Genomic DNA, 14369 nt, shown 5'->3' on the forward strand with positions numbered 1-14369 from the left:
GAAGATTAGTCAGATCTTAATGGAAAATTTTCAGTGAAGGAGCAAAAAGCACTCACCGGGGATCTGAGAAACAGTGGCAAAAAAAATGAGCCATGCAGTGTGGGGATGTAAATGCTTAATTTACATAGAAACATAAAAATATAGAAAATAGGTGCAGGAGGAGGCCATTTGGCCCTTCGAGTCAGCACCGCCATTCATTGTGATCATGGCTGATCATCCACAATCAGTAACCTGTGCCTGCCTTCTCCACATATCCCTTGATTCCGTGACAATAAACTAAACTAAACTATACATCTTGTATCTGTGCACTGTGGACGGCCTGATTCTAATCATGTATAGTCTTTCTACTGACTGGTAAAGCACAGAACAAACAAAAACTTCTCACTGTACCTCGGTTTGCGTGACAATAAAATAAACAAAATATTCATCACAGTGCTGATCTCAGGCAGCTGATGATGTGAAATCCAAAATACTGGCACTGTGGCCAGCGGTGGAGTTGCTGCCTTACAGCGCCGGAACTCCGGGTTCAATCTTGACTACCGGTGCTGTCTGTACTGGGTTTATACGTTCTCCCCATGACTGTGGTTTGTACATTTTCCCCGGGAGCTCCAGTTTCCTCCCACACTCCAAAGACGTACAGGTTTGTAGGTTAATTGGCTTGGTGCAATTGTAAATTATCACTAGCGTGTGTAGGATAGTGTTAGTGTGCGGGGATCGCTGGACGACATGGACTTGCTGGGCCGAAAGACCTGCTTCTGCCCTGTATCTCTATACTAAACTAAACTAAACTAAACTTCAAGAGAAAAACTTACTTTGCTTTTGTAATGGGCAGAGTATGTGATCGTGTTCACACTCTCTTGTGTCTCTGTTTTGCTTTGTTTCCTTGCCTGTGAACTGGCTAGAATTTGCAAAGGCGAGCAGTCAGGAAATACTGACTAAAAAAGGGGGGGGGGGGGGGGGGGGGGGGGAATTCAGCTACCAGTCTATGATGTATGAGGGCAAGTTTCTTTGCAGATGCAACCTTCTGCCCTGAGCTAAATGCTTCAGATACTCTTTTCAAAAATTCATGTTCATAGAAAGAAATGTGAGCAACTTTGTTTAGTTTAAGGAGTGTCAAAATGAACTGCAGATACCTATTTACACTGAAGATACACACAAAATGCTGGAGTAACTCAGCAGGTCAGGCAGCATCTCTGGGCAAAAGGAACAGGTGATGGTTTTGAGTCTGATGAAGGTGTCTCGACCCGAAACAACACCTATTGCTTTTCTCCAGAGATGCTGCCTGACCTGCTGAATTACTCCAGCACTTTGCGTCTATCGTTTGTTTAGTTTAGTTTAGTTTAATGGGACATGTTGGTTTACTGTGGGCAAGTTGGGCCGAAGGGCCTGTTTCCACGATGTGTGAATTGTTCACATTTTAATATCATGTTTTAAAATAGCACAACTATTCTGTAATTACTTTTGAGAACAGAAAACAATCTCAGTGACAGAAATTGATTACACTGATTTAGTATAATTTTTCCACTGAAGCAATGATAATTGATTTTCAGATCAGAATGCATCTTCTACCAGTCACTGAATATGTCCTCCAGAGATGATCCTGTCAGCTGCACTTGGGTTCGCCAACATAATCTGCACAACTGACATCATTATCAGCTGATAAAACACAAAATGCTGATCTTAGTCTGAAGAAGGGTCTCGACCCGAAATGCCGCCCATTCCATCTCTTCAGAGATGCTGCCTGTCCCGCTGAGTTACTCCAGCATTTTGTGTTCTATCTATGATTTAAACCAGCATCTGCAGTTCTTTCTTACATTCATTATCAGCTGAGTCAGATTGTGTCAGTTGTATTTCAGTAATGGAGCAGTAGCGGAGTTTTCAAAAGGCAGCAGTTGAATTGGTTGAGAGAGTCTATTTCAGTTTTGGAGCAGCAATGGAAGATTTCAAACGGCAGTGATTGGATTGGTTTACTTTAGTTTAGTTTAGAAATACAGCGTGGAAACAGGCCCTTCCTTTCACCAAGTCTGCGCTGACCAACAACCACTCGTAAACCAGTTCTGTGTTATTCTACTTTCTCATCCATTCGCTACATGCCAGGGACAATATATAGAAACCAATTAACCCACAAACCCGCACATCTTTGGAATGTGGGAGGAAACCAGAGCACACAGAGAAAACCCATTCGGTCACAGGGAGAATGTGCAAAGTCTGTGCAGACAGCACCCGCGGTCACAATCTAACACGGGTCTCGGGCCCAGGAAGGCAGCAACTCTACTGCTGTGTGTCACCCCCTATGTGAATGATTTTAAAGTTTAGATATTAATGTGGCACACACATATTATTGCGATCTTGTATTAACAGGTTGAAGGAAACTGTGATTGAGTCAGCTGCAGGAGATTGCTGTGAGAGGGTGTATGAGGCTTCAGCTCAAGAGGTTTCAGCAAGTAGGCAGAGAAAAGACAGGTGGGAAAGGCACAGTCTGCTGTTTCTTATTTTTAGATGGTTGTGCTTTTTTTCTCTCTTGGTTTTAGTGTAATAGTGATGACAGATAAAATGGTGCAACATTCCTCCTGCAGATCATGGGAATGCAGGGAAACTGTTGGTGTTCATGATGACTACATCTGTGAGAATTGTGTTCTGGTATTGCTCCTTACAGGCCATAAGAGGGAACTGGAGTTGCAGCTGGATGACCTCAGGATCATTTAGGAGAATGAAAGCTTCATCGATCTTGTGCTTCCAGAATGAAGGAAAACAGTTGTGGCTTCAGATAAAATAACTACATTCAAAAGTTATACTATAAAACTTCATGGAGATCAGTAGATGGACCCTCCAGTATGTCCTTTACTTTAGAAGCATGCTCAGAGTAAGTTTGGTGAAATTTGGGGTTCAAATCCAAGAAAGTTACTGCTGCAAGCTGAGTACTACAAGTACAATGTTCTACATCCAAATGAAAATGTAGAACTATTATTTAAAAGTGCTCACACATATACTGTGCAGTGTAATGTCATATGACTGTCTTAAAAGTTTAAATATTAATGTGGCACACAGCAATGGCACATAATATACAGACAATATAAAAGTCATAATATTGATGTAATACATAGGTTTCTTCTCATGTGAATGAAATGATGTCCAAAGTGTTGAAAACCCAATATGACAGAAGATAAGCAATTTGATTCAGATAATCATATATAATAAGAGATAGTGATTAATTTATTTGGTTCAGAGTTATAAAGCATGGAAACACACCCCTCAGCTCAAACTACCTATGTTGACCAAGAAACCCCATCTACACTATCTATACCTGCCAATATGTTGTATATTCTCATCCAAATTGTGGATATAGATGACATTGGCCCAGCACCAATCCCTGAGGCACATCATAGTCCTAAACCAAGATGAGTGGACTTATGGCCAGTGAAGAAGCTTGTTGGAATACATAAGGCTAATAAAATATGATTATGATTATGAAAGGATAGAGTAGATAAAGATTAGTTGGAGATATGGGCAGCAAGATGGCATATGGAAAAGTATATGTCTTTTAAATGTTGCTACAGAACCTGCCTCGACCATCTCCTCTAGCAGCTCATTTCATAACCTATTGCCAAATTCCCTTTATTCATTTTGCATGACCTCATCCCATTTTCTACCTAGTGTATGTAATTTGTGCCAACATGCACATCATGACTATCAGTCCCCCCCTTGACTGCTCACCCTAACCCATATTGACTTAATGTGAAACCCAGGCAACATGCAGTAAATCTCCCGTACTCCATGCAATTCCTGGATCTTTTAAATGTTGCTACAAACCAGCCTCGGAGGCAGCTCATTTAAACAAATTCCCTTTATTCATCCGAGAATCCCTCAATATGTAATTTGTGCCAACAGCAACCTCCTGTCTGACTGCCATTTCACCGCTCCAACTTAATGTAAGAATTGCCGCAGTCCTGTCGTAACTAATGTAAGTTCAGTTGTTATATTTTCAGTGCACCATGCTCATCCAATTAACTAATCACTGCAATTAGATCACAAGTCTGTTTCTATAATATAGCACTATCTAAACGCTGGGAATGCTTCATTATGGAAAGGAAAACCTTACTACAAACCAAGTCTTGAGAGCCTCTGGACTTTTGAAAAATAGCTACATCAGCTATTATAGCTAAATTATAGCTAAATTGCCATTTTGGAAAAGTGCCCATTGATTTAGGCACTGGGTGAAGCAATGTCAAGTGTTATATGCACAAGGACAAATTTTTCAACACATGGTGAAATATCAGCTCCACCAGAATCCAAGGTTTTCCAACATAATTGGATATTATTATTATCTTCATAATATTTAAATATCATATAACAGTAAAGCACAGGAGCAGCCCTTCGGCCCACCTGCTGACCATGATGCCAAATTAAACTAATCCCATCTGCGAAGATGAGCTATGGACTTGCACCCCAAGAACCCTCTGTACATCAAAGCTCCTAAGGGTCCTGCCATTTACTGTATACTTTCCTATTTCATTTGACCTCCCAAACTGAAAACACCTCACACTTGTCAATCTTTTCCATATGCCATCTTGCTGCCCATATCTCCAACTAATCTTTTTCCTATTCTATCCTTTCATAATCATAATCATATTTTATTAGCCAGATGTATTCCAACAAGCTTCTTCACTGGCCATAAGTCCACTCATTTTGGTTTAGGACCATGATGTGCTTCAGGGATTGGTGCTGGGCCCATTGCCGATGTCATCTATATCCCCAATTTGGATGAGAATATACAAGGTATGATTAATAAGTTTGCAGATGGTACTAAAATAGGTTGTACCGTAAAAAGGTTATCAAAACTTACAGATGAATCTAAATCAGCAAGGAAAATGTGCCAAGGAAAGGCTAATATAGTTTAATTCAGATATCTGTGACGTGGTACATTTTGGGAAGTCAAAACCAGGGCAGGTCCTTCACAGTGTGCATTAGGACCTTGCAGTGTGCTGTAGAGCAGAGAAATCTAGGAGTATATCAGACACAGTTCTCTGAAAATGATGTCAGAGGAAGACAGGGTAGTGAAGAAGGCTTTTATCACATTGGCTTTCATCAGTCAGGGAACTGAGTATAGAAGAGAGACACAAGAAACTGCAGGTGCCGTTTACAACAAATACTGCAATTTTGTCAATGTAATGTTTACACACATCAGTTTAGAAAACACTGCCTACCTCAATTCCAATTTCAAAACCACCACCAAGACCAGCAATTCCTATTGCCGAAGGAGCCGACCATCCTGCAGGGAAAAAATTAAATTCAGACAAACATTTTAAGTTAAATAAACCTAAATAATGACCAAGGTAAAACCAAAAATCCACTTCATGTTCTACTTTGTGGAAATAAAGAACTGCAGATGCTGGTTTATACCAAGCAGCATTTCTGAAGATAAAAAATGGGTGACGTTTTGGGTCGTTATTAGATCAGACTCAGGAAGGACGAAGTCATTTTAAGTTAAATGTTACATTTATGTTGGTGCTTTGCAATTGCACACATTTCTTTGAATTCAGAGGTGAAAACAAATGACATTGCTGTGCGCAAATTTAAAAAAATTGTCCTCAAAAAAGGCGATATAATTCAACTATTGGACAATTACGTACAAATAGGCACTGTCAACTCTGCATATTGATGCATAATAGCAGCAATGCTACAATATATACTGTTGATGTTACTGAAGTCAAAACATACCAATAGTGAAAGATGCGGGGAATTATATATTTGCACTCGCAGGTTCTATCAACCAACAAATAACAATATTTAAAGGGTATTTAAATAATATTGTTTGCTAGAGTATTTGGTTTCTTAACCACTTTGCATACAAGGGACTTTTGGATAACCATGTGGATACACATGGAATGGTAGGATAAGGGTTGATCTTGGCATCATATTCAGCAGACATGATGGGCCGAAGACCATATTCCTGTACTGTGATATCCTTATATAAATATATAGCTCTGGTTGTGTGTGTGTGTGTGTGTGCGTATTCATTTGTTTGTGTGTGATCACATCTACTCGAAGAAACGACGCGCTTTGGCACAACCGCCGCTCCTTTGGTCGACACTCACTTGCCCGCTCACTCCTCGGCTCGGCTCTCTACCATCCCTCTCTCTCTCTCTCTCTCTCTCTCTCTCCCCCTCAGCTCGGCCCTCCCCCCTCTCAGCTTGGCCCAGGCCCCCCCCCCCCCCCCCCTTCTCTCTCTCCCCCCGGCCCCGTCCCCGTCCTCGCCCCCCCCTCTCTCTCTCTCCCCCACGACCCGGACATACCACCCCCCCCCCACTCTCTCCCCCTCTGCTCGGCCCAAGCCTCCCACTCCCCCCCCCCTTCTCTCCCCCTCGGCTGGGCCCGGGCCTCTCCCCCCCCCCCCCCCCCCCCCCCCCCCCCGCTCTCTCTGTCTCCCCCCCTCTCCCCTCTCTCTTCCCTCCCCTCTCTCCCCCTCTCTCTCTCTCTCCCCCTCGGCTCGACCCGGGACTCCCCTTCTACCTAGACTTCCTTCTCTAGACGCGCCTGCGAGTTGGGGGCTATACGTTAGTGGATAGGGTGGGTATGGGATAAATATTAATATAATATCAAGGGGAGTGGTTAGTGTGTGTGTGTGGGGGGGTTATAGTTAGTGTGTGTGTGGGGGGTGGTTAGTGTGTGTGTGACGCCGCAGCCCACCCCCTCCCCCACAACCGCGCATTGAGGTTGGTCTAATGTTCTATAAAGATGAGCAAACAATTATCAAATACATACTGCAGCCTTACTTTATTTTCAGTTTACATCTATAATTTTGCTTTGTATTTAATTTTAAAATAAGTTAAAGTATCAGCAAAAGTGAACAAAAAAACATTTTTTTTCAATGTGTAAAATAATGATTGGGATAACTTACTTCCATCTGGTAGGCGGGCCAATACAATTCCACTACCTCCACGAGCCGTTACTAGAAATCCAGCTTTAATCACTGATAGGATTGCAAGTCCTTGTGCTTTAGCTATCACATGAGCTTTAAAATGAATAAAAATAACGCAAATTCATTAAACAATTTCATATTACCCCCCATAAAATAAAAATATGTTCCTTCCATGTCATCTGAAAACATAAACTGATCCTAAGGGCACTGTCACAGATAAAAATCCTTAAATCTTGCAGTGATTGTGCTATTTCATCAATAATTCATGAATAAAATTAAATATTTACTCTGGAAATAAAGTATTTCAGGTTGGTGAATATTGTAAGGCAAACCAAATATTATTTTTTGGAAATTTTTTGATAATTTTTATATAGCCTGAATATTACTTTCAAAATCACACATTTACAATAGCGTAGAAAGATCCATCTGGAAAACAACGGAATATCCAGTACAGCTCTGTATGTCATAGTTGGGTTATTGTGTTCAGTTTTGGTCACCCTGCTATAGGAAGGATGTCATTAAGCTGGAAATAGTGCAGAGAAGATCTATGAGGATGTCGCCGGGACTCGATAGCCTGAGATAGGGTGAAAGAATGTACAGAGTCATTTACTCAGGGTGGGGGAATCAAGAACCAGAGAACATAGGTTTAAGATGAGAAAGGCAAGAATCCGAGGGGCACCATTATCCACATTTTAGGAAGGTTTCATGATCATTAAAATCTCTAGCAGGTCCACATTCACCTAATTCCAAACTCTGGGTTTATCCTCAGCACTGTTCAACCCTTAGATTAGTTACAAAGCTTCTCTGCCTCAGCCATCAGAATTTTTTAATTTTTAAAAGTGAACAAATTACTTTGTTGCCAATTCCTGAATACTTATGCATATTCATATGAAAAGATAATCCAACCCTCAACATGCCAGGAAGACCCGACACACAATATGATTAAACAGAAACAAATGTACAAAAAAACACACAACTAATTTACTAACCTGGTATAATTACATCAGGTCCATTTCTTGAAGTTATTTCTGTAAACTCTCTTAAAATTTTTGCAGCTTTCTTGGCTTCTGACTTCAGGTTTGATGGAATGGGATTCACTGTAATAATGCATTTGATTTATATTTAAAATACTATTTGCAATACCAATATTCATTTTCTTGCAAACTATGCATCATAACTGCACTTTATTACTTTACTTTAAGATGGGATTTTTAACCATATAATTGTGGCAATGTGTTAAAAAAGCAAAGATTAACACTGGTACACAAAAATGCTGGAGAAACTCAGCAGGTGCAGCAGCATCTATGGAGCGAAGGAGATAGGCAACGTTTCGGGCCGAAACCCTACTTCAGACTGAAGAAGGCTCGAAACGTTGCCTATATCCTTCGCTCCATAGATGCTGCAGCACCAGCTGAGTTTCTCCAGCATTTTTGTGTACCTTCGATTTTCCAGCATCTGCAGTTCCTTCTTAAATATTAACACTGTATTATATTTATATTTCAAGTCATGGATGAAATATTGTGACATGATTAGAAATACTATTAACATCAAAAACATTTTACAAAAGCTTCTAGTACTTCTGCTTTTAAATGTTGTCCTTTTTATTAAAACCGAATTAAGAAAAGAATAGAATGCATTAAGTTCATCGTAAGGGTGGGGGGAGGGGGGGTGGTGGTGGTGGTGGTGGTGCATACTATTACCAGCAAGGGAGGCTGCCTGACATTGTTTGCACCCCTTGATGGTATTCAAGACTTCCCACAGTCGATGATTGTGCATGATTATACTGGGACTCATGTTTGCCCAAATGTCTCGCCATTTCTGATGGCTTTGAAAAATCGTTGCAAGATTTCTTGAAAGGCATGGGATCGTTTTGACTTGTACGCAGCAGCCTTGACCTTCACCTGGGAACATTATTGCACCCTGGTGTATATCTGAATCTTAATCTGACACAAGTTGATAAAACTTGACAGTAAAAATAAACACAATAGGCATGAAATACAAAATGAGTTGATATAATCTGGATACACCATCTGAAACACTTGTGGAAACAAATTCCAAACTATTCTTAAGGGGTTGGACAGGCTAGATGTAGGAAGATTGTTCCCGATGTTGGGGAAGTCCAGGACAAGGGGGTCACATTTTAAGGATAAAGGGGAAATCCTATAGAACCGAGATGAGAAAAACATTTTTCACACAGAGAGTGGTGAATCTCTGGAACTCCCTGCCACAGAAGGTAGTTGAGGCCAGTTCATTGGCTATATTTAAGAGGGAGTTAGATGTGGCCCTTGTGGCTAAAGGGATCAGGGGGTATGGAGAGAAGGCAGGTACAGGATACCGAGTTGGATGATCAGCCATGATCATATTGAATGGCAGTGCAGGCTCGAAGGGCCGAATGGCCTACCCCTACCCCTGCACCTATTTTCTATGTTTCTATGAACTGAAGGAAATCCACATTAGGTTTGAAGGGCTGAATGGCCTACTCCTGCACCTATTTTCTAGGTTTCTAATTTCCCAAATTAGGTAAATTGTTGGAAAAGACAAAATGCGCTGAACAGGATTTAAAGAACTGGAACAGTGGCAAAGAATTGAATTGCTTACAATTATTATATAATTCATCAATGACATATTTACATGCCAACTTTCCCTGTAATAGGTTGTTTTAATATAGATAAATAATAAAAGCCAAGGCTTTAATAAGGATAAATCTGGATTGGAGGAAAGTATTAAATTGGGGTAAAGCACATTACAACAGGATTAGACGCGTTAAGGAGCAGTGGTTCCACTTTGAAAGAAATTACCCAAAATTCGGTGAATATGTTTAGTTTGTAAATAATTTTTCAGACAGTCACATATTTGAAAATATTTAAAATAATGATTATTTCTCAAATTGTATTTTAATTGTAATTGTTGGAATGATAATAATTTTCCAGTTTCATACATGTCTCCGAGCGTTTTAATTCCTATTCTTTCCCATTGTGTAAATGATTTATCTATAGAAGGTTTAAACGACGGGTTATTAACTATTGGAGATAAAAGAGATAGATTTCTTAATTTTAGGGTATGTTTTATTTGTTTCCAAGTTCTAATTGTACTATGTATAATTGGATTTTTATTGTATTTTGTGTTATTCAGGTTCATTGGTGAGAGGAGGATCGCTCCAATATTGCAAGGGGAGCAGTCCTCTCTCTCCATTACAATCCAATCCACCTGCTGGACAGAATTGTCCAGCAGGTGAATCATGTTTTTGATATTTACTGCCCAATAATAGTACATAAAGTTAGGAAGTGCTAAATCACCCAATTCTTTAGGTTTGTTCAAGTGTGTTCTTTGTATTCTGTGGGATTTATAGTCCCATATAAAATTTGTAATGTCTGAGTCCAGTTTTTTGAAAACTTTTTTGGTAGGTATATTAGAATTGACTGGAATAGGTATAGAATTTGTGGTAGAAAAATCTTTTTTATAGCATTTATTCGCCCTATTAAAGACATCGGAAGCGTTTTCCAGAAGTTGATTAAAGCATTTAATTTCTTAAGTAAGGGACTACAATTTGCATTAAACATAGCTTGATATTTTCTAGTGATTTCAATTCCCAAATATTTATTATTTAAAAAAAAATTCTGTAGCTATTTTAAAAGGGAATTTTAAGAGCTGTGTTGAGTCTTTAGGTTTTATCGACATAATTTCACTTCTATTCCAGTTTATTCTGTATCCTGAGAAAGATCCAAAATCCTCAATTAGGTTTAATGTTTGGTATGCTAATTTGGGGTTTTGTGATGTACAATAGTACATTGTCTGCGTATAAAGATATTTTATTATTTGAATATTTTGTATTATAGGTGTTCTGATTATTTCAGCTAAAGGTTCAATTACAAGAGCAAACAGCGGTGATAGTGAGCATCCTTGTCTATTGCCCCTTGATAATTGGAATTTCGTAGATAATATATTATTAGTTAATATTCTAGCCATAGGTTTATTATATAATAATTTTATCCATAAAATGAAATTCTCTCCCATTTGAAATTTTTGCAATACTTTAACCAGGTAGTCCCATTCCACTTGATCGAATGCTTTTTCTGCGTCCAATTAAATAATTGATAAGTCTTGTTCTTCAGTTTTATGTGAGTGCATTATATTGAGCAGACGTCTCAGATTATTAGATGATTGTCTCTTAAGTATGAACCCCGTTTGATCCGCATTTATTAATTTACTAACGTATTTACTTAGTCTTCTAGCTAGTGTTTTCGCTAGTATTTTTTGAACTGTATTTAACAATGCAATAGCTCTGTATGATCCAGGTTCTTCTATATCTTTATCTTTTTTAAGTATTAATGTAATCGTTGATTCTGCTAGTGTTTTAGGTAAGATTTGTTCCTTAAAAGCATATGTATACATTTTCTGTAAACGTGGTGTAATTATGTTGTAAAAACGTTTATAAAATTCATTACTAAATCCGTCTGGACCTGGTGTTTTTCCATTCTTTAATGAGTTTAGTGTGTCTTCTATTTCCTTAATTGAGATTTGTGCTCCCAATTCCTCTTGTTCCTTCAACTCTAGTTTTGGAAGATTACAATTATCCAAGAACTCTGTAACTTTATTATTGGCTGTTAACGTTTTAAATGTATACAAATTCTGATAAAATTGAGCGAATCTTTTATTGATATCATTAGGTAATGTTAATAATTCCCCTCTATCTGATTTAATCTTTAGAATCGTGTGTTCTTTTTCCCGTTTTATCAATTGGCGTGCCAAAAGTGTGCCAAAGGGCTGACATGTTTATGCAAGGAGGGATACGGATACCAAGGTAAGGGAATCTTTGATAGTCAGAGAGGTTTTAATTGGGTCAAATACAAAAGGAAAGCATATGTGTGTTTTTGCAATACTGGGTACAAAAAGTGTGACATCACACATAAAACTGAAGTTCACAAATAAATAATTTCAACATGATTCAGATGAATCAAAATCCCTCACAGCAGCAGTATGACACGGAGAGATAGTTCATGAAGTTTGAGAAAATTTCATGAATGAACAAAATTCCTTGTCCAAAGTTCCTGCGTTCCAATGCGTTTTTTTACACTACGTTTGGTGTCCACCATAACCACTATTACATGAAATTTAGAAAGCCAATTGTTTCTAAAGCATGATAGCTGATTTCTTCACTTTTGCTGTTTTTCAACATACAAATTTACTTTTTTGCTATAAACATGGAGTATGTGACCAAATGAGCAATATTCCTGTTATCTAGTGAAACGTGCGTTACGCGCATTACAGTGTCCAAGTGTGGCCACCAAAATGAAAATAGCCCCCGTTTCTTCCTGGATTTCTTTTTATGTAATTTCTTTCTCATGTTTTGAATACACTTTATGGTGGTAATTGTCCATACATAATCAGAGACTGCAGGTACATAATTTGATGAAAATATATATATAGATACTGCAAAATGCTGGTGTTACGCGTGTGTTGGTGGACATCAAGTTATTTGGTCTTAATTTACCATTGTCATGTAACGGTGGTTACTCTAAAATAGGGTGGACACCAAGAGTAACCACCTTTGCATTCTTTGAAATATGGCCATTCAGAGCACTAAAAGCCAAATTCATCAAAGGTTTTGCTTATTACTGTGAAATGCATCTCTGCAAAGCAACAAACTTCAAAATGTTTTGAATTACAAGGGACGTCCGGAGGCAGTAAAAAATACCACGTAGCAAAGATGAGCGGGAAGCAAGAGGATTGGGTAATGTTTAAAGAACAACATAAGATAACCAAAAAGACAATACGGGAAGAAAAGATGAGGTACAAAGGTAAGCTAGCCAAGAATATAAAGCAGGATAGTAAAAGCTTATTTAGGTATGTGAAGAGGAACAAATTAGTTAAGACCAAAGTTGGACCCTTGAAGACCGAAAAAGGTGAATTTATTATAGTTAATTTATTATGCTATTATAGTACCTACCTAATGACATAGTTTGCAGACAACACCAAACTTTGTGGCGTTGTGGACAGAGGAAGGCTGTCAAAGGATACAATCATATATCTGTTACAGATATGAGCAGAGCTATGGCAGGTAAGTTTAATCTGAGCCAGTACAAGGTGTTGTACTTTGGGTGATCAAAAGGGAAAGTATAATGACAAGATGCCGAACAACATTGATGAACAGGGGGACCTTGGTGTTCATGTCCATTGCTTGAGTACAAGAATCAGGAAGTCATGTTGTAACTTTACAGTACTTTGGTTAGGCTGCATTTGGAGTAGTGCATACAATTGTGATCAACCCATTACAGAAAGGACTTGAAAGCCTTGGAGAGGGTTTACCAGAATACTGCCTGGATTAGAGGTTACTAACTATAGAGGTTGAACAAACTAGGATTGTTTTCTCTGGAACCTGATAGAAGTATATGAAATTATGAGGTACACAGACAGGGTAGATAGTCAGAACCTTTCCCCCAGGGTGGAAATGTTAAAGAGGGCAAAGTTTTAAGGTGTAAGGGGCAGAGATGTGCTGGGTATACACAGAGGGTGGTGGGTGGCTGGAGCACAATGCCAGGGATGGTGTTAGAAGCAGATGCAATTGTGCAATTGAAGAGGCTTTTGGATACGCAGGTTGATATGCAGGGAATGGAGGGGTATGGATATGTGCAGGCAGATGGGAGTAGTTTATCTTGGCATCATGTTTGGCACAGACATTGTGGGCCACAGGGCCTGTTCTTGTGCTATATTGTTCTATCTGCTCCCTGAAAGTGACAACACGTGTATATGGTGGTAAAGAGGTCTTATAGTATGCTTGCCTTTATCAGTAAGGGCACAGTGCAAGAGTCAGGCTGTTTGTATAGCAGCTTTGTTCAATGTGCAGAATAGGTTTGCTAGAATGCTGGTTGGATTAAAGGATATTAGCTGTAAGGAGAGATTGGACATATTTGGATTGTTTTCTCTGAAGCATCAAAGGTTGGGGGAAGTACGGGAATTATATAGAACCCTTCTCGAAAAGAGAAATTGTCAAAGACTAAAAGGCATAGCTTTAAGGTGAGAGAGGCAAAGGAAATGCAGAGAAAGTTTATCTAAACCAAGTGGCTTAGTTTAGTTTATTGTCACGTGTAGCAAGGTACAGTGAAATGCTTTTGTTGCGTGCTAACCAGTCAGCAGAAACACAAAACATGATTACAATTGAGTCATTTACAGTATATAGATATATGAAAAGGGAATAATGTTTAGTGCAAGGTAAAGACAGTGAAGTCCGATCGAGAATAGTCCAAGAATCCAAGGTGTTTTGAACACTCCTTGGAAAGTCAGAACTGAGGGGAGACCTGGTAGAAGTATATGAAATGATGAGGCATAGATAGGCTAGATGGTCAGAACCTTTTTTCCAGGAATGAAAATAAGTTCATGTGATAAGAAGCAATCAATCAATCAACCTTTATTGTCATCTTGCAAAGCAACAGTTGTACAGTGCAAAATGAGA

The 14369-nt window shown here is 39.0% G+C and overlaps 1 protein-coding gene and 1 long non-coding RNA gene across 3 annotated transcripts in view; one reads left to right on the top strand and one right to left on the bottom strand.

Moving 5' to 3' along the window:
• Window positions 1-14068, top strand: part of LOC129697044 (uncharacterized) — an 86823-nt gene extending 72755 nt beyond the window's left edge. The window contains exon 2 of the long non-coding RNA XR_008723440.1: window positions 11627-14068. This is a non-coding gene — a long non-coding RNA (uncharacterized LOC129697044). The remainder of the gene's footprint in view (window positions 1-11626) is intronic.
• The window catches only part of sh3yl1 (SH3 and SYLF domain containing 1), a 47172-nt gene that overhangs the window by 31571 nt on the left and 1232 nt on the right, over window positions 1-14369 (bottom strand). For both annotated transcript variants that reach the window (XM_055635237.1, XM_055635238.1), the window contains exons 2-4: window positions 7909-8016; window positions 6899-7012; window positions 5205-5269 (exon numbers count right to left, since the gene is read on the bottom strand). In XM_055635237.1, the coding sequence (XP_055491212.1) occupies window positions 5205-5269; window positions 6899-7012; window positions 7909-8016 (287 nt within the window). The remainder of the gene's footprint in view (window positions 1-5204; window positions 5270-6898; window positions 7013-7908; window positions 8017-14369) is intronic.

The sequence above is a fragment of the Leucoraja erinacea genome, chromosome 5 (genome assembly GCF_028641065.1).
Source record: "Leucoraja erinacea ecotype New England chromosome 5, Leri_hhj_1, whole genome shotgun sequence".
Lineage (NCBI taxonomy): Eukaryota > Metazoa > Chordata > Chondrichthyes > Rajiformes > Rajidae > Leucoraja > Leucoraja erinaceus.